Here is a 22,043-nt window from a genome sequence, read left to right on the forward strand (position 1 = left end):
AACGATGCACTCGCACGTAAAGGCCCATACCCTACCGCTAGGCTTAAGACCCATCAACCACAAAGAAAATGGAGTACTACGGTAGTACTCCCTAGTACTCTACTTTACTGGAGACTTTATTGGAGTTGGCGTTGTAACTTTTTATACGAGAAAATCTTTTTGACGGAAGTTCGGTGAACAATTGTTTACGGAGGTGAATCACGATAGTCGACCAAGAGTGTTTTTGGATGGCTAGAAATTTTTTTATTTAAATTCAAACTGTCCAAAGCCAAAATGGAAGGCCGAAATCGCGCAGCTCCATGAATAAGAGATTCACAGAACCTTCATGAATAAAATTCACGGAACCTCCGTGAATAAGCCAACCTCCTTTTTATACTCCCTTCATTTAAGGATTTCCATTCATGAGTTGACTTCCCGGGAAAAAAAATCAACTGAATGGCACGAAATCGTGGAACCATCCATAAACCTCGTATGTATTGTTCCAAATAAAATAAAACCTCGTATGTATTGTTCCAAATAAAAAAAAACCTCGTATCAGCGTATGTAAGAAAGCCAGCTTATATATAAAGATAGATAGATTTATAATAGTCTCACTTCACTACAGAAACTCACTTCACATTCCCTCTCTCTTTGCCTATTTTACTCACCCAAATTTTATTAGAAAGAAAGAAAAAACAAACCACTGCCTACTTTTTTCCCAACAGAGCAGATTTCCAATTTCCTGCCAAAATGAAGTGGCCAATGCCGAGCGGATGGCAATTCATCGTCTACGGCAGCTTCGTCGTTGCTTTAGTTTGCATTGTCCATTCAATCGACGAGATTCGTTTTGAGAGTCTCTTCAAGCTGGATAGAATACCCTTATTCCTTCCCGAAACATTTCACCATTCAATCAGCAAGGTTAGTAGTATTAGTGGGTCCATTTGCGCTTTGTTTTTCTTCCCCCTCCATTTTCTTTGAAAGAGGTCTAGGAACATAACATGATGCGCAACACGCCTTGAGTGTCTACTAACTTTTTCCTATGAATTCCTTCTGAGAAGAGATCAGGTTATTCGTACTGGCTCTTATCGCAGCACGCATTTGTGTCAAATCAACAAGCACTTTGATGAAAAAATGTCCGCTTAATTCCCAAGCAATCAATAGTGTTTCCTCTTATTTAGACACGGTTTGTTGTGACAACCTGAATTTTTATATTGCCTCAAAAGTAATTAATTACCCAAATGTTACAATCGATGGGCCTAAATCCATAAAAACAATAGTGATTTTTCCAAATGAGCTCTAACAAATTAAGTCCTTCTATTACTCCAACTCAAGTTCCCATTTTCTAGCTCTGCACCTGAAAATTTAATAACGGTCGGGCAGAATATGCAATAAAAGGACAATAAATATGGCTCCAAATAAGGACATGCTCAATCAAACGATAATAACAAATCAAGCTTAATCAATCTAAAACAACAATTATTTCGTAGCCTCGCACCCGGCTCATCTCGATAACACGTCAAGCATTACCTAGGTCAATATCTATATAGATCACTTGGGCCACACAAATTCTCTGGACTTCCCGTAGAGCAGTCAATCATATATACATTTTTTTTTATAATTCTGTGACCCGGTGAGCTTGCACATGTAGCTTGCACATAAACTAATCTGTCTATGGCTTTCAGCCAAATATCTTCTGTGTCATGATATAAAATATGACATTTATCGAATCAATAAGCTTAGAGATCAAATGAGTAGAAACATGGGAGAATCAAAAGAATACTCTTTGAAAAGAGATTTAGATATGAATATATTGCACACTACCCGGCAATTCAGATCATAATCGTGGCCATAGAACATGTAGAGACTACACCTCCAAGATCAACATATTAAAATCCCGTCACCACCAAAAATAAACTACTTGTCTAATTAACTTTGCTATATGGACGTCTGATATTTAGTGATCACTCCCAGTAATTTTCACTCCACGGTAATTCTTTCAAAGTTTAGTTTAGTTAGAATATACCAAGTGATGCTTACATTGGGTATTGTTTATTGCATGCATGCAGTCTATTGCTGGGAATACGCCACCGAATAGTACAATCCGAACCACCACAACCACCGAAACCCCCAAAAAGCCACGGCAAAAAATCCAAATACCACTCAACTGCACATTCGGTGTCCATCTAACTTGCCCGGCAAACTACTACCCAACGAGCTTCTTCCCCTCCCAAGATGATCGAGACGTCGACCATCCACCACCCACCACGTGCCCGGATTACTTCCGTTGGATCCACGAGGATCTACGGCCGTGGAAGGAGACCGGGATCACGAGGGACATGGTGGAGAGCGCCTGGATGGAGTCCAACTTCAGGGTGGTGATACTCGACGGGAGGGCTTACGTGGAGAGGCACAGGAAGGGGCATACTTCCAGGGAACTTTTCACGCTGTGGGGAATCCTACAGTTGTTACGGAGGTACCCCGGAAAATTACCTGATTTGGACCTAATGTTCAGCATTGCGGACCAGTCATCTATCAAATCGGCGGATTACAGTGGGCCCAATGCAACGGCCCCACCTCCATTGTTCCGGTATTGCGGAACAGATGACACGTTGGAGATTGTTTTTCCTGATTGGTCGTTTTGGGGATGGTAAGCAAATGTTGGGACTACTACAAGAGTTATATATTTGGAGTAGTGCTACATGTACCGACCTCCCCGGTACCGAAATCGTACCGCCGGCCGCCGGTGGGCCGTCTCCGGCCACCGGACGGCCGATCCGAGCCGTCCAAAAATTTTAAAAAAAAAAAACGAGGGGGCCTACGCGAGAATCAACGGCATCCGAGGTGTGTAAGGTTCTTGATCCGAGCACCCTTTTTTCGTGTATATATGTATATTCGCGGGAATATACATATATACACGAAAAAAGGGTGCTCGGATCAAGCACCTTACACACCTCGGATGCCGTTGATTCCCGTGTGGGCCCCCTCGTTTTTTTTTTTTAAAATTTTTGGACGGCTCGGATCGGCCGTCCGGTGGCCGGAGACGGCCCACCGGCGGCCGGCGGTACGATTTCGGTACCGGGAGGTCGGTACCAATATCATTTCTGATATATTTGTGCCTTGATTGGATTCAAACTTGGAAAAAAAATTTCAACTCAAAAAACACTTATTTCTTTTACTTTTAATCATTACTCTTATTTCTCTCTTCGCTTATTTTCCCTGCTCCACTCATTACTCTCATTTATTTCTTTATCTCTCTCCACTCATTACAAATATCTCTAATTATTACCATAATTTTTCTATCAACTCATTACTCCAAAAATCAAACCCAACAAAACTCAAATTTGACTCAAAACAAGGCATTGATGTAGAAAGAGAATGTTCTTTGTACTCCCTCCATCAAAAAATTTTAATCTCATTTAGCAATTTTTTTGTGTCCTAAAAATATTGTTCCAATTGAAAAGTAATTAGTAAAAAGTGATGAGTTCATTTTTTTTTATCTTAACTTTTTGAAACTAAGTACATGCAATGATTATGTTTTGAAGGGTGAAAAGAGAAAAGAAAAACATATGACAAAGGCAATAATGATGTTCCCCTACTAAGTTGGAATCCTTAAATGGCATATATTTAGTTCAAAAATTGTACATAGTTTCGTTACTTTCGTAGGGGCCTAACTTAATAGAATGGAGGGAGTTTATAGCAATAACACTTTAGCGGCTACATTTATGCGACAATGTGCTCATTCGTCATAGAGTAAATAGTACTCAAAATGTGGTCGTCATAGCATTGCTCAATATTTAGCAAGAGAAACTTAATTAGCTAGGCATAGTATGGTACTATGGTGTAATTGGGTCATGTTCTAAATTTGTACCCGTGATATATTATTAATGGGTCAGACATGTTGGATGCGTGGTAAGCAATTGAGGGACTATTTTCGTGCAATGGGCTATTTTTGTAGGGCAGAGCTACATATAAAATCATGGGAGGGATTTTTAGAGGAGCTAAAAGGCCGAGACAAGAGGTGGATGGATAAGGAGGCTTATGCACACTGGAAAGGCACCCCACTTTCTCGAGATAGAAGGGATCTCTTCAAATGCAATATCTCCGACAAACAGGACTGGGGCGCTCGCCTGTACAAACTGGTATTCACACTTCTTTTTTTAAATATGCATGTACGTGAGTTTATATATGAACATAAGTAAATATTTCATTTGTATATCTAATTAATGGTAGGAATGACCATTTCTACCGATCCTGTCCAACCAACTCCGATCCTCACCCCTAATGGGTAGGAGCTTCTGGGATTTTTTTTGGCATCAAAAAAGAATGATATGTAATTTCAAGTCTGTTTTGCCCATGCGTTGCTTTAGTCTATAATAAACTAATAGTTTTTGAAGGTTATGTTTCCTTTTTCATAGTAATGAAGCTAGTTTAATTTTTTATAAGGTTTGGACCGTGGAGATCCCCTTCCCTCATTTTGGGTGGGGATGAAGTTTTTTTTTTAAAATCCGGTGGAGAATGGGGCGGGCATGGAAATTGGTTAGGGGTCAGTGAATTGGGGATGGGGATAGTGGTATCCATCCCGTCCAGCCTTATATTTTTAAAATGGCAAAAAAATTATTAAAAAAACTTGATAATGGGTACATCAAGTGGGGGAGAGGAGAAGGGAAATAAACCAAAGGTTGATATAAAATAGGGGTTTTTACTTTTTAGAGGCCGGTCATTTTTTTTAGCTTTATCCAAACCCTGAATATAATATTTTTATCCAATCTTTTTAAAATAGTCCTGACTCATATTAATTCCGACAAAAATATCATTGTCTATGAGAACTGTGTCTATGAGAACTAGCTATGAGAATTGTTTCTATGAGAACTGGCTATGAGAACTGTGTCAATGTGAAGTAGGCTATGTGAACTGGAAAATACACAGTTCATATAGCCCCACACACACTAAAATACATAATTCTCATAGAAAATATACAGTTCTAATAGACAGTTCTCATAGAAAAATACACAGTTCTCATGGACAATACACAATTCTCATAGAAAATACACAGTTCTTGCAGAAAATACACAATTCTCATAAAAAATGCACACACGAATAAAAATTGAACAAAAAAAAGAAGAAAGTAAAATACACTACCCACAGTTCGTAACACAGATAGTTTCCATAGTCCCAAAAATCAAATTTCAAAATGGAATTATTTAACAGATCCCAAAAGCCAAACGAAAATTATTGCGGAATTACCCCACCCCCCAAACGTGAAAATGGTACTAGAAAATAAATATATTACCTCCATGGTTGCAAGCTTGCAGGGTGATGCTCTTCAACCATAGAAATTTCTGGTGAATTCCTACAAATATAATCAATTGTCCATCGTCTTCTTTAACTCAACTCAACTCCATCATGTTTGATATCCAAGAACCCACCATCTCTCCATTTACTGCCATGGAAGCCCCCAAATCATCTCAGGGCATCCATCGTTGAAGAATTTGACCGAAAGATGCGGTGTTCGATCTGCACGGCGTCGGATTGAGAGAGGTCGTACGACAATGAGATCGATGAACTCGTTGGAGTCGACGTCCTTTGGTGTTGAGCTAGCTAAACTCGCCGAGGTCAAAGTGGCCGTCGCCGTCGACCTCGCGGATCATGGTGGAGATCTAGTTAGAGGCTGGTTGAAGACGTGTGTTATATCCTGATTTTATTTCCTTTTCTTTTCACTTCTATAGGCCATGTTTGATAGAAGGTTTGGGAGGGGATCGGATTAATAATCTTATGGCCCCTAATACCTTGTTTGGTTAGGCTTTTGTGAGAGGAATTAGTTGTCCCATGGGATTTGTTAATCCCCCAAAATGGGGATATTAACAATACCGGGGGTGTTACTATGAATCTCATCCACATGGGATTGAGCAAGACCAGTCTAAAAACCCACTTCAATTCCAATCTCAATCTCAATCATAATTCCAGCCAAAACAAACATGTTACAATCCTACAATCGAATCTTGTGCAAAACAAACATGAAAAAATGATTCATCCCCTCATTAATAATTTCACTTCATTCTCAATCTCAATCCTAATCCAACTTCATTACGAATCCCCCTAAAATGAAACCTGCAATCAAACATGCCCTTAGCGGCCGTCCTCAACGGCCTCGACCTCGAAGAATTCGCCACAGTCGAAATTGTCCATCGAGAACTTCTCGAACAGTTAGCGATGCAGCGACGAAGGTACTCCTGTGGCCGCCAATAAGATGTCATGGGCCTTCACAAAGTCGTTGTAGATTCGAATAATTCTGGTGGCGGATGCGGAGGAGCTGGGAATTGTCCCCGTTGATTCCTTCCTCTTGTTAACCAGTGACGAAGACGAGATGTGAACATAAAGAGAGATGTAATCTGGAGGAGTTTTAGAGATGCGGGTTTGGTTTGAGGTAGAGAGAAGCGAGTGGGAACAAATCACATAGTCCACGAAAGGGTAAAAAAGTCATCAAACAACGTAACCGAGTCTATTCAAGTTTGGAAACTTTATTTAGAGTTGGGTTGAAATCAAACCTAAAGGGACAAAGCTCACAAGGGACAAAGCTCACAAACCCAGAAGGGCCAAAGGCCGAACTCTGAAAACAAGCCAAGCCCAAACACCTAAGAGCCTCAAACTGCACAGATCAGAAAAGAGAAAATGATAGCCCAGGATTAGAATTCCCCCTTAATAACTGGTAAGGACGTGATTTTTTATTAGTGACTTGTAAGGATTAGTGTAGTTTTCTTATTTTGGAAAGGAAACTTTAGCATAGGGTATCCTATGGTTTAGGCATTTTTTTAGGATTTTAGGATGCTCTTTTCTATTATAGAGCTTTAGTGCTTCAAGCGCTTTCATAGAGTACTCTAGAGTTTTAGACATTTTCATAAGGTATTTTAGGTACTTTCATAGAGTACCCTAGGGCTTGTCCTTGAGCTCAAAAAATGAAAATATGAGAGATCTTTGGCTAAGTCTCCCTTTTGGAAATGGGCTCATCTTTCTTGGTAATTTGGGCCCCCAAAGTGTTCTGGGCCGTCATTTCCCCATCAGAAAATGCAATCCAAACACCCAAAACAGGCCAAGCCCAATCCCATAGAACCAGGCCCAACCCGAAACACCACAACCTGCCCTAGCCCTAACACAAGTCAGCCGCTGCCACCGCCAATCACACCACCGACCACCGAACACGGCGAGCATACTACCACCAGCAAAAGCTCCCACTTGGACCGCGAAGCCATCACCATCAAACCCCCGAGAACGATGACCCCACCGCGCCCTGTTGCCATGGCCTGTTCCCTTTTATTTTGTGACAATGACTAAGTTGCAACCTTTGATGATGGAATACTCTTGTTTATTAGAATGGCCTTTTATACAATGCTGAATGCACAATTGTTCAAGTTCTATTGATCCCTGAATGTGTGAGTTCGAAGTAGCGTTGCCTTGTAGAGTTTCCCGTCATGAAAAACCAAGGGTGCGGATAAAAAAAAAAAGAAGAAAAGAAAAGAAAAACCAACCGTTTCTTCAATACTTTAGGGTGATGTTTTGAACTTTTAATTGATTGATGAATGTCAACGCAAAGTAGCTCACTTAAGGCCAATTCTTGTAAACTTAATTATTTTCTTTATTTTGTGTGTTTTTGTTCGTCTTTTCTGAATTTTTGTTAGAATCAAAGTGAATTTTTTGAAATTAATCATCAGTCTCAATGAGAGAAGTCTAAAAAGTACAAAATTATGACCGAAAACAAAAACAAAAGTTTACTAAATATGAAAAAAGTACTCCAATAGTAGTCTTATTTGTCTAAAATGCCGTCTTATTGAATTTTTTCGACCTCGATCCATATTTTTATACTTTTTTCCAATTCGTTTCGTCAAAATAAACGATTAAGCCCAAAAATTATGATGAAAAGCTAAACAACAAATTAAGAAAAGTAAAAAAAATACCGAAATAAGTTTCAGACATATAAGTTTACAAGAATGCAGAAGTGACCATCATTCTTTGATTTTGTTTCAAAGCAATACTTAATATGTTATAGAAACTATTAAACTGGTCCATTTTTAAAATATGTGCCATTTTTTATTAATTACCTTTAAATATGGATCTAAAAAAAATATGCACATAGATTTTGTTTCATAAATCTCAATTAGTTATATTATACAAAGTTCGCAAAATCATGAAAACTATTATATATTGAAAGATAGTAGGCGATGCTTAATAACTCTTTCCCACAACTTCATTGTATGTCTTATCAATTTAATGCCTCTACAGTTATTGCAACTTTGAATATTCCATGTATTCTTGTTTATTGGTACTAAGATACTCTTTCTCCACTCATCAGGCATCTTTCTAGTTAGAATAATTTTGTTGAGCAGCTTTGTCAACCACGACACTCCACTATCACCAAGGTTCTTCCATACCTCAATAGGAAAACCATCTGGTCTTAAGGCCTTGCCTGGTTTCATCTTTCTCAGCACATTTGCCACTTCAAACTTTTGAACCCTCCGATAAAACATATACTCTTGGCTCACACGCCCGCTGATGTAAACAATATTGAAAAAAGAAGAAAAAAAAGAAAAAGAAAGAAGCTTTCTACATTGTTGTTATGGTTCCATTTGCTTATTCCAAATTGAACTATAAACTAATGGAATCAACTATCTAACTTGGAACTTTTATATAGGATTGGAATAAAGAAATACAGGAAGGGTTCAAACACACAGACCTGGGCAGCCAGTGTATGCACAGGTAAAAGATTTACTTAAGATTTTGGGATTCCCTCTTTATAAGATTGCACTGTGTTAATTTGGAGAAAAAAGAAGAAGAAGAAGGAAATACCAACCCCAAGTCTAAACAATCATGGAAACTAGATAACAGAAACCCTTCATCATCATGATGTTGTCCGTCATTTGCTCACAAGGGGATTCTTTTATCTTTGGTTCACAGAATCTCAGTTTTTTTTTTTTTTTTGGTGTGGGGGGGGGGGGGGGGGGGGGGGGGGGGAGGTTTGGTGGGAAGCAAGAAATGCATAGATCATAGAAAACAGAGAACTGCAAACAGTTTAAAAGGGGAGCCGAAAAGTTCGCGGAATGTTGCCACTGAGAGTAATGGAAGATTTTTGTTGGTTGATGCTCTGACCGGAAAATAGGCTGAAAAATGGTGTAATGCATCACGGAGGACAGCACAACTTTGTAGGGAGGGTTGGAAGAAGACGAGACAGTCATCGGCAAAGTATAGGTGAGACAAGGAGGGGCTGTTGATGGAGAGTTTGATCCCTTTACAGAGATTGGAGTCATCCAAGTAATTGAGGGCGCTCTTTGGGCGTTTTTGCGGATTAAAAAAAAGTAATTGAGAGCACATGATAGGGATTCCACGAAAATAATGAAAAGGTATGGAGAGAGAATCCCTCTGTCTCAAACCGCATTGGGGAAGGAAACGGTCCGTCGGTGTGTCATTAACTAGGACTGAAAAGGAGGCAGTTTAGTAGTTATTTGTCTCGATGAAAAGAATAAAAAAACATAAAATTATCAACATAAAAGACGAACAAGACAACAAAATTGGTTTTTTCAATTTCTTTCCGTTCTTAGTGTACCTTCTTTCTTCTTCTTTTTTGGCTCTTTGTTAGTATGAGATTTCAATTTTCTCTCAGGAAGACAATTAATTAGCTAGGCTTGGTTCTTCCTGAATTATTGCTCTAGTATTTTCGTATTATTTACTTTTCATGGTTTTTTGTTTAGTTTTCATTTTAATTTTTTTGGGTTAATCATTCGTTTTGACGAGAGAAATAAGAAAAGTATACAAAAAAAAAAAAAAACCCAAGTTAAACAAAATTCAGATGGGACGACATTAAAGACAACCATTTCAAAAAAATTCGGCTCTAGTGTACCTGTTGTTGTTTTTTATGGTAAGTTTTCATTTTTTAGACTCCTCTTGTCGTGATGAATAACCAATCTAGAAAGTTTAATGTGAATCTAACAAAAACTAGAAAAAAGAAAAACACAAAAATAATATAGAAAGAGAATAATTTAGGAAGCTATGGGACCTCAATTTGGAAACAAAATGACGCAAATCTACATATAGTCAAAACAATAATGCTAGTACCACAAACACTTACACACAATCACACAAACTCACCCACATCAAAATATGTGATCCACATATATTATATAATCACACAAACTCATTCCCATCAACTAGCGGAACCAGTGAAGGACCACATGGGACACGTGTGGTTGTGGAGTGGTCATTCGCATAAACAAGTGAGATTTTGTGAGCCATGAAAAACACTTGAGTGAGGGTTTTTGTTATCTAGTTTCCGTGACTGTTTACACTTGGGTTGGTATTTCATTTTTCTTTCCAAACACGGAGCAAGGTTTGTGTCTGTATCGTGGTCCCCAGCCCCTCTTTCTGTTATGTTAGCGCTTTCCGATAAAAATTATCCGATAAAATAATTTTATGTACCTCGAAAGGATACCCTGAAATAAGAAATTAATGGTCTATATTCCCTTTAATTTGGATCATTGATTTCTCATCTCGGAGCATTTTTGCTATATCTTTTCGGTAGGCCTGTCAATGGATCGGATCGGATTCGATCCGAAAAATCCGATCTGGATCCGGATCCGAATTCGATAACGTTGATCCGATAATCCGAATTCGGTAATCCAAATACGGATCGGATCGGATTAAATCCGTTATCGATCTGAATCCAAACTTCATTTTTTTAAAATTTTTTAAACTTTTTTTAAAAAAAGTAAATTTTTTATTTTGAAAAAAAATGTTTCAGAAGTTGTATTTTTATTTTTTACTTTTTATTTTAATTTTTTTAAATTTTTTTTCCAAAATTTTTTTTTTTTTGAAAAATATAATTTTTTTTACTAAAATTTTTAAAGTAAAAAAGTTTTCGGATCAGATTCGGATTTTCGGATCGGATCCGAATTTTTCGGATTCGGATCCGGATTACCACTATCGGATTCGAGTCTTATCGAATTCGGATTGGATTTGGGTCTTATCGGATCCGGATCTGTCGGATGTGGATCGGATCTGGCCCATTGACAGGCCTACTTTTCGGGGTACCTAGCATTGCGCAAGTGTTCTTAGAACAAAAATGTTACTCCCTCCGTCATTTTTTTAAGAGTTCGGTTTTGTAATTCCAACTTACACCTTGCTCATCAACTTTTACCTCCACTTTCTCTCTTTATATTCTATGGAAATATAATCATTACATTTTTACTCATTAACTTTTCAAAATAGAATATACTTTTAGAGGCAAAATAAAAAATTCACGAACTTTTATCTACTAACTTTACAAAATAGATACTTATTAAGAGACAGCCTAAAATAAAATACTGAACTCTAAAAAAAAGGATGGAGGAAGTAGTATACAGGAAAAGAAAATATATAAGTGTTCAAGAAAGTGAAATGGACAGTTCAGATTGACATGAACACTTTCATGTTTCTTTTCTTTCTTTCTTTGTATTGAAATGGGTGGTTATGTCCATTTACAGTGAGTCATTTCACTTGTGCACTTCTGTGTGTAATATAATTTATTTTCCCTGTGTGATTTGGTGCTATTTTAACAGGTATAAAATATATGTTGAAGGACGCGGATGGTCAGTGAGTGAAAAATACATCCTTGCCTGTAACTCTATTACCTTATTGGTGAAGCCACGTTATTATGATTTCTTCACAAGAGGCTTGATGCCGATGCACCACTATTGGCCCGTAAATAACGATGACAAGTGCAGATCTATTAAGTTTGCCGTTGAATGGGGCAACACCCACGAGCAAGAGGTATTTCTATTACTTTTTCGTTTTCTCTAATTCAATGCATATTACGTACTATATGTTTTTTTTTAATCTACAAAAATCTTTATTATAAAATAGAGCGATTTTTATTTGCACATACCAATATAAGCACATCTACAGCAGTTGATCGCCTTCAAACTAAGATCATAGCCGTCCGATTAAGAAAATGTTTCCTTAAGTTATACTTTGACCTGCTGTTGTGGTAATATATAGACTTTCCTTTTCAATTTATTACCTTTTTATTTTTCCATTTTAAATTGATATTATTTCAAGAGAGTTCATAATTAACCTGTAAATTATTGTCTTTTTTTATTTCTTCTCTCTACCTTGACATGAGCTTTTTAGAATGATGCAGAGAGTGAGTGTTATATTGGACGAGCAGAGTAGACATGTAGAGCAGACAACTTATTATTTAAGTTGGGAACTGTATTAGGTACGGGCATCCGCTAGTATACTATATGCTACGTTATTTGGATCTAGATCTTCTGTGAGGATTTATCTGTGAAGATCTTGTAAGGATTTTACTGAGAGGCTGACAACACATTAACGAGGATATCCAATGGTCCACAACAATCCTTCCTTTGTTTGGACAAACATGACGCCGGTTTAGGGAATAAAATTCTCCGTTAGAACCCCAAATTGTTTTCTACTTCTCATCCGTTTCACAGCAACGCTTTCTTCCTTCTTCTTATTATCCGGTAAAACCTTCTTCTTTTGGTCAAATTGAAGTATTTTGCCCCAACAGAACCAGGGGTTTAAGTTTTCATGTTTTAGTTAATTTTATTGCTCGTTATTTTCATTATGTGTGTAGGTTGACCTTCAGTCAGAAAAAAGTTACTTTTTTCTTTACTAGCTCTCTCCCTCTTGAAAATGAAATCCTAGTTCCGTCCTTATAGGCAGAAGATATTGTGAAGGCAGCAAGTGACTTCGTTCACGAGGATTTGAAGATGGATTATGTGTATGACTATATGTTTCATGTTTTGAGTGAATATTCCAAACTCATGAGATACAAGCCCACTATACCTGAAAAAGCAAGAGAAATCTGTTCAGAGACATTGGCTTGTAAAGCGATAGAATTACACAAGAAGTATTTGATGGAATCGATGGTGAAGGATCCGACAGACGTGAGGCCATGTAACATGCCTCCTCCATATGATCCTCGTGCGTTTCGCACGCTTCTCAGAAGCAAAGCAAATTCAGTTAGCCTAGTAGAATTGTGGGAGCAGAGATACTGGGAGAGAGAATCAAACAATACATAATTAGTCATGTTCCTTGGCATTTTCCTCGGTTGTGAATTCATTCATGTGTACTTTTTTGCCTCAATTTCTCGGTAAATAATGAGTAAACAGTGATTACTCAGCATAGTTGTAATAAAAGAAGATTTTACATCGTCTCTATATGGTCGCTCATTTGAGAACTTCTGATTTTTCGATAAGTGTCTTCAAAGCACTATTTCTTGTTAGTATTTCTTACCAAATCGATCACGCCTAACCCGGAGTGCTGTAGGAGTTCGGATTAAATCCAAGTTATCCATGCCAAGATATGGACGGTCGGAACGGCTGCACTACATGGTGTAATGCGGCAAATGTACTACAGTCCCTCCCATTCCAACTGACTGGTTGTTTTTACCTTTATTTGCACCCATTACATCAACCGTGTACACACTTTCTGGAATGAGTTCAATTATAGTCTCAGTCCTGGCGCACCACATCTCCCTTCTGAAATTTTCAATTGTTTTGTGTTAGGACCGGAGGGACACCACGCATACAAATCCATATAGTGATTTCAGAGAAAAACTCCCTTTGATATATATTCACATACAATATACACAAAGATGAAAAAACTTTCCGAAAACCACACATCGGTTCCTCTCCGGAAAGCCGCAGACTGGCTCCCCACACTCGCCTCACCCTCTCCCACACATTATGTCACACACTAATGTGGCTTACATTTTAGAGAGAGCGCAAAGACATTATATTTTAGTTGAAGATAACCTTAATAGGATTTACAAGCTATATATATATATATATATATATATATATATATATATATATATATATATATATATGGGCTCCGGGTAAAATACACAAGACACTCAATACTATGGGTATCTCTCACAAAACCCTATCACTATGGGTGGATTGATCCCAACAATATGTTTTGCTAAGTTCTTCATTCATACTATATATTTTCACTCTCTTTTTGATGAATATAATGCACTTCATTTTATGTGTTTTAATGAAATTTTCCATGTAATTTTATCACTAAAAGACAAAAAATAGAGTGCATTCATTTAAAGGGGAGTGCGGAAGACATTACCCTATATCACATTTCAATTCGTGTTTTGTTTACCTTCTTAAGATCTGGTTGTGAATGCCCACGAAGTGATTGATGAAGTGCTCAAGGCAATTATCATGAATGAAGATATTGTTTACAATCCCACGATTCCCACCCAAAACTTAAGGTCTAAATTCAGAGAATCAAATACTTTTTCAACTAGATCGATCCCATTCGAAGACTTGAGCTTCCAGAATGCTAAGTTCAGGACAACTCATGATTTACCCTTTGCCGTGGACGAGAAGTCAAGACCTGAACCCCAACCTCCTCTCTGACTTCTTGACTCACATTCTAGGAAGCAAGTAACTTAATAAGACCCAAAGATGATGAGAGGACCATACCTTTTTAATAAAATGCAAGTCCGGCTTTAATCCACTAGTCCTTGGTGACCGTAGAAACATATGGATGATTGAGAAGCAATATGGACAAAAATATGATCACTCCTACGCCATGGGTTTGTATTCCTATTATCACTCCTATAGGAGTTTGCTATAGCAGTGTCGCTCCCTACTTCACCCTTTTATCAGCAAAAAAAAGATACGAGTAGTACAAAAGTGGAATGTGGAGTCGACTTTGGTGATGGGATTTATGTGGAAGGATGTGACTCCGCCACACCATGTTAATATGTTATTCTAGTACAAGAAACTTGTATTATACTTTGGTGATGGGATTTTATATGGACGAATGTGAACACACACTCTCTCTCTCTCTCTCTCACCATGTTAATATGTTATTCTAGTACAAGAAACTTGTATTATACTTTGGTGATGGGATTTTATATGGACGAATGTGAACACTCTCTCTCTCTCTCTCTCTCTCTCTCTCTCTCTCTCTCTCTCTCTCTCTCTCTCTCTCTCTCATGGCTTTACAATTACTAAGAAAATGGAAGACATGGGTATATGATTCGAATAGAAATGTTGGAGGGACACAAATAAAGTTGGAGAAAGGGAAGAAATTAGGGTATGAGGTTGACTTTTGAACAAGATCCCATTCGGAAGAAGACGCGATCTTCATTTTTCAGCTAGTCAAAACGTATGAGGTCTCATAACTCTCCAATCTTGTCCTACGTCACACTCAAAACTGCTTAATTTGCTCAAACAAGCCTCCAATTAATTGCTTAGTTATACGTCAAGATACTATTCCAGCTCCGTTTGGAAAATATCTAACCTGTTCATTATACTAAATTTACAAATTTTGCGCTCAAGAGGCATAACACATATGTCTCTTGTTAAATATGAGAGAAGAAATATTTTTTTAAACGGAAATGATACTCACACAATCGTTGTGTGTGTTGTGTAACAAATTCTGACCGTTCAGATGTGTTTGGACGCTCTAGATTTTACAAAGATGCTCTTCCAACGAAAAAGTTTAATTCTTCCAAGGAAAAGTTTGAACGAATCTTAACCATTTATTACAATAATGGACGGATGGAGATTGGTTGTGTTTGATGTTTTGCACAACCGTTGTGCATGTAGCATCTTTGTTTATTAAATTCGATTAATAACATGTACATAGGGTCTTGTATTTATACAAGAGTGGAATGCTAAACCATAGAAACAAAATCAAATCATATACCATGGAAAGGTAATCAAATCATTGATCCTTATCAATTATAATCAACTATAATCAATCACAATATTTTTATTATTCTAACATATATAATAGAGAATCGAAAATCCTATGTGTACCGACTGAAATGTAGGAAAATCGTACCGACGGCCGCGCGCGGCCGTCTCCGGCCACCGGACAGCCGATATACATATATACACGAAAAATAGGGTGTTTAGATCAAGCACCCTACACACATCGGATGCCGTTAATTCCCGCGTTGGGCCGCTCGGTTTTTTTTTTTTTTTAATTTTTGGACGGCTCGGATAGGTTGTTTGGTGGCCGGAGATGGCCGCGCGCGGCCATCGGTATACCGTCGGTAGGAATCCTATCGCGCGGCCATCGGTATACCGTCGGTAGGAATCCTATCGGAGCAAATAGCACCACTCATAGAGAATACCTATTGTCTTCACGTAATATGCAGCTATTGCAAGCAAAATGACAAGTACAATTATCCACAATCTCAATCCTGCAAGCCAATTCCTCTCCAGTGGAGTTGGTGTGCGGCATTTGCCTCCCTAGCGGAGGCGCAGGTTCGAGCCCACGGGGGCGAGTTTGGGGTTTAGGGCTATGGATAGCCTCTAAATGCATGTGGACTAACATATTAATACCCTGCTAATCCCAGCTGATGTATACAATATTGGCAAAAAAACCTGCAAAATAATAAGGGCAAATTTTTGAAGGCGTCTCTCTAATTTTACGATTGTCTCAATTTCATCCATCTAGTTTCAATTGCTACCAAATAAACCATGAAATTTGTTTTACGTTCCAAATTGGTAAAATCGTTAACACCGTTAATGAAACTAATGGAAAAATATGATTAAAAAATTAAGTGCCCCAATTTTCAATCCGATTGAACCGGTGCTAAGATCTTATTTTTTAGATCATTTTATCCTAGATGGTCGTAATGAATATTTGACTCTAAGGCCTTTCAACAAACACCAAAACTCTTTATTTAGTTTCAGGACTCTTTTAGGATACTCATTGAAAGGCTTTAGAGCCAAAAATCCTTTATGATTATCTAAGATAAAATGATCAGAAACATAACATCTTCACATCAGTTCAAACAGATTAAAAATTTGAACATTTAATTTTTTAACTATATTTTTTAATATATAAACGGAGTAAAAAAATAAGTGTTCCAATTTTAAACTTGAATCGTACATTTGATGTTTTATGGGAAGCTTTTAGGGTATTAAGATGTATATTCGCAATGGATTTTCATTTTGAAATGTTTTAATTTTTTTTTTTTGATCAGTAGAAATGTTATAATTATTTTGTTAAAAATTGTGGACGTGACATTGTACGACAGTTTTTCCGTACATATGCAAGTTAAGCTTTCATGTGTCGGCCACCTAGCTGGTGTATTTTATTTACCTTTTGTACAAGGCCAGGCGTGGGCCCATCCTATTTGGAAAATAATTATTCGTTGTGTTTTCCGGAATGGGGTGTGACATAGCCGACCCTAATTGATTGAGACTTAAGACTCGGTTTGGTTTGATTTGGTACCCAAACCCACCAACTTTAGTTGCTTTCATCCCTCCTTTCTCTCTCTCTCCTCAAACACCACCGGCTCACCACGCCATTGGTTTCGGTGCTAAGTGCAAATCGACATTGTGTAAAATCACCGACGATTCATCGCTTCAATCGGCCAAGGTCGACGTTGAGTTTATCGACATTGGTTCAATCTGCCAAACCAGTCTGATATTAGCGAACCAGGCCACGACAGTGCAAAAAATTGATAAAAACCGCTACGTAGTAGGAACCGGCCGGTTTACTTTGTGATTTTTGGTCCCACCGCTATACCGGTTAGTACCCGAACCGGCACCTCAAAAAACCGCTACGAACCACCCGAAACAGTTCATCGTGGCCGGTTTATAAAGCTATGAAGATATACCTAAGAAGGTGACATGTAGCCTTGGCGGGTGCATATTAATAAACCAAATCAGAGTTTAGCTCTCAACTAATGAGGGACTAGGCATTCTCTAAACTCTACAACTCCCCCAAATATGGGGTATTACAATCTTCCCTCTTTAGGGATGCAACGTCCTAGTGCATATGCTAGATCAGCAACCTTCCCCGATGTCCTAGGTAGCAAAGCACATTTCATCCACCACTTGGACAAGGGCGGGGCTCTTGTACCATCGACTCGAAAGGTAAACCAAAGAGGTGACATATAGTTTTTGGTGGGTGTTGATATACGAAATGAGGCTTTAGCTCCCAACCAATGAGGGACTAAGCACTTTTGCTACGACTCTACCAAATATGGGCTATTACATAAAGGTTTCGGGCTCCTTGATTTGGGTAAAAAATTGAGCAAACTCAATTTGGTATATATGAGTTTGGGTAAATAATTGGAGCTCATTGTTGAGTGATTTTTACTCAGATTTAAGTAGTACTCCCTCCGTCCCTTTTTAAGTGTCCTGCTTCGTAACTCCAACTTATTAAAAAGAAATTATCATTATACCTTTCACATTAACTTTTTCCTCCACTTTTCCTACTTAGAGCATCTGCATCTTGCTCGTGGAACAGCCTCGCCCCGTCAAAGTAACGAGAAAACCCAAGTTTCTCTCCTGCACCAGTCTTGCTTCTTCCCTCGTTACTTTCCAAAATATTAACTTTGGAACAGTTACTCTTTTCTTTAGGCGAGGTACTATTCACATTTTATCCCTTATTTTAATGTTTTGTTTTAAGGATCATGTTTGGAGCACAACACTCAAAAAAATGTGTTCCAATTTTCGATCCGTTTGAACTGGTGCGAAGATATTATTTTTCTGATCATTTTATTTTAAAGAGTCATAATTAATTTTTGACTTTAGGGCTCCTGTGTACGAGCCCTAAGATAGCCATAGAATTAAATGAAAAACAAATACTTAATTATGATAATCCTAAAGACAAAAATTAATTATGACTCTTTAGGATAAAATAATAAGAAAAATAAAATCTTTGCACTTATTCAAACGAATTGAAAATTAGAACACTTAATTTTTTCATATTTTTAATATATAAACCGAATTAAGGATGAACATAGTTGGAAAAAAAATGTTAAAAATGAGAGATGAAGTGTGAACAAAAGTATGAATATTTAATTAAGTAGAGAATGAGAGTAAAGAGTCTGATGCAGTAGACATTGTAAAAATGGCTAATTAAAGTAATAAAGTGAATTTTTAAAGTGTAATTTGATCCAAAATTTGAAGAGTCTTGTGCGGATGCCCTTACCTATCATTATTACACTTTTACTTACTTACTTTTCAAAATGGAATCTACTTTTAGGGATAAAATAGACAATACACCAACTTTTACCCACTAACTTTACAAAATGGACACTTATTAAGGGACAGCCCAAAATGAAATATTGGACACAAAATAAGGGACGGAGGGAGTAGTTTTTATTGAAAAACCCCCCTGCGCTTGCCACGTGTCCCCCATTTTTACTCCCTAATTAGTAGACGACGATTAACATATTCCCACTTGTACAAAGTAGAGTCTTTTCTGGACCATTTAAAAGCAATTAAGTTGATCGTCAATTGGCTTTGTAGTTAAGTATGGTGAGAAGTAGTACTAGTAGTACTCCATAATGCAAGCTTGGATCCTCCGAATCTTTGATGCAATGGTGATATATGTAACTGGCCCAAAGTTGACGAATTGATAGCTTTATTGGACGATGCATTCGCACGTAAAGGCCCATGAGTACTAAAACCTACCGCTAGGCTTAATTAAGACCATCAATGTGCCTGATCAACCACAAAGAAAATATGCTACTCCGTACGTAGGAGTACTACTTTAATTTGTTGGAGTTGGAGTTTTAACTTTTTATACTGAGAAAATCTTTTCTAACGAAGGGTTCCGTGAAGAATTATTTACGGAGGTGAATCGCGACCCGTCTAAGATTGTTTTGGATGGTCCGGAGGTTAATGATACTTTTCTGAAAAATAGTTTTATCTCTTTTCCGAAAAAGTTATAATTAAATTCAAACCGTCTAAAGTAGAAATGGACGGCCAAGCTCACGGAGGCTCCGTGAATCCCTCGGAGGCTCTGTGAATAAGCCAATCACGTTTACTACCTTCATTCACGCCCATCTGGAACTCTTTTTAACGGAGGGTACGATCAGTTTTGGGTAAATATATAATTGGAGCTGATCGCTTTGGAATGATTTCTACTGATCAGATTCAATCAATGAGTTGTTTCCACCGAGAAACCCCCTGCGCTTGCCACGTTTCCCCCTATTCTTACTCATACTGGTCCCAGTTGTGTAAAGTAGAGTCTTTTCTGGACCATTAAAAAGCACTTTGATTGTCAATGGCTTTGTAGTAAGTATGGTGAGAAGTACTATATATACAGGGCGGTTCCGGAAATGCCCAAAAAAATATTTAAAAAAATACTTCATAATTTTCGATCAAATTTTGATGATTCAAACCGTTCAATGTGATCAAAACGTGATTTTAAGGGTACTCGTGAGAAATCAACAAAAAAAATTACCGGAAAGGGCTTGATTCGAACAGTTTTTTATTGAACGGTTCAAATAAAAACAGCTCAAATGAAGCCTTTCCCGGTCATTTTTTTGCTAATTTCTTGGGGGCACCTTTAAAATCACATTCTGCACATATTGAACGGTTCGGATCATAAAAAATTGATCGGAAACTATGAGATTGAGATTTGGAGTGATTTTTTAGGTATTTTTTTTAGTGTCTCTTGAACCGTATATATATATATATATATATATATATATATATATATATATATATATATATATATATAGTCAGTCTCAAATGAGGGAGTCCTTATTTTAGTTAAAATGCGGACCTGCTCATTTCTCCCATTTTCCGATAGAATTTCGATGATCCGAACCGCTCAATGTGTTTAGAACGTGATTTTAAAGGTACCCGCGAGAAATCGGCAAAAAAAATGACCGGGAAGAGCTTCACCAAGCAGCTTTTGTTTGAACCGTTCGATAAAAAACAAACAAAAACTTCTCGGATGAAACCCTTCCCTATCATTTTTTTTGCTGATTTCTCGCGGGTACCCTTAAAATCACGTTCTGAATACATTGAGTGGCTCGGATCATCGAAATTCAATCGGAAAAGAGAGGTCCATATTTTATTAAAATGAGGTGATCCTTACGGAAGACGGACTCTATATATATATATATATAGACACACACACCTGACCCAAAGTTGACGAATTGATAGTTTTATTGGACGATGCACTCGCACGTAAAGGCCCATACCCTACCGCTAGGCTTAAGACCCATCAACCACAGAAAATATGGTAGTACTCCCTAGTACTCTACTTTATTGAAGTTGGCGTTGTAGTAACTTTTTATACGAGAAAATCTTTTTAACGGGATTTGTTGTTTACGAAGGTGAATTGTGATCGTACAAGAGTATTTTTTGACAGTTAAAAAAAATTTCATTTAAATCCGAACTGTTTAAAGCCAGAATGGAAGATCGAAATCGCGCAGCTCCGTAAATAAGGGATTCACGCAGCTTCCATGAATAAGCCAACCTCCTTTTTATACTCCCTTCATTTAAGGACTTCCATTCATGAGTTGACTTCCCGGGAAAAAAATCAACTGAATGGCACGAAATCGTGGAACCAACCATAAACCTCGTATGTATTGTTACAAATAAAATAAAATAAAACCTTGTATCAGCGGATGTAAGAAAGCCAGCTTATACTCCGTATATAATTGGAGCTGATCTAAAGTGATTTCTACTGATCAGATTCAATCAAGGAGTTGTTTCCACCGAGAAACCCCCTGCGCTTGCCACGTTTCCCGGGCCTGAGTGTTCGAACAAATAAGCCACTTTGGCTTATTTTTTGTTTTTATTCAAATTTTTTTCGTATCACTTGACTAATTGTCATTTTTTGGGATTATTGCATCCTCACGTCAAGAGGAATCTAAAAAGTAAAAAAATTTGACAGAAATCCAATTTTTTTTGAATAAAGACGAAAAAATTGGTTTATTGATTTTTTTTCGTCTTTATTAAAAAAAATTGGATTTCGGTCAAATTTTTTACTTTTTAGATTCCTTGTCGTGAGGATGCAATAATTCCCAAAAAAATGACAATAAGCCAAGTGATACGAAAAAAATTTGAATAAAGACAAAAAATAAGCCACTGTGACTTATTTGTCCGAACGGCAGGTCCCAGTTGTGTAAAGTAGAGTCTTTTCTGGACCATTAAAAAGCACTTTGATTGTCAATGGCTTTGTTGTAAGTATGGTGAGAAGTACTAGTAGTACAATGGAAGCTTGGAGCCTCCCAATGTTTGATGCAACGGTGATATATATATATGAGTTCTCTTTTTATAAGA

The 22,043-nt window shown here is 37.6% G+C and overlaps 1 protein-coding gene across 1 annotated transcript; it reads left to right on the forward strand.

The window, feature by feature from the left end:
- Positions 1-616: 616 nt before the first annotated feature.
- On the forward strand, positions 617-13,043 carry LOC131319589 (uncharacterized). The gene is made up of 6 exons (XM_058349934.1): positions 617-897; positions 2,046-2,626; positions 3,935-4,118; positions 8,663-8,727; positions 11,559-11,769; positions 12,681-13,043. Exons 1-6 carry the CDS (start codon positions 730-732, stop codon positions 13,041-13,043), a joined length of 1,572 nt encoding a protein of 523 aa, XP_058205917.1. The 5' UTR covers positions 617-729.
- The last annotated feature ends 9,000 nt before the right edge of the window (positions 13,044-22,043 follow it).

Source organism: Rhododendron vialii, chromosome 3a, assembly GCF_030253575.1.
Source record: "Rhododendron vialii isolate Sample 1 chromosome 3a, ASM3025357v1".
Classification (NCBI taxonomy): Eukaryota; Viridiplantae; Streptophyta; class Magnoliopsida; order Ericales; family Ericaceae; genus Rhododendron; species Rhododendron vialii.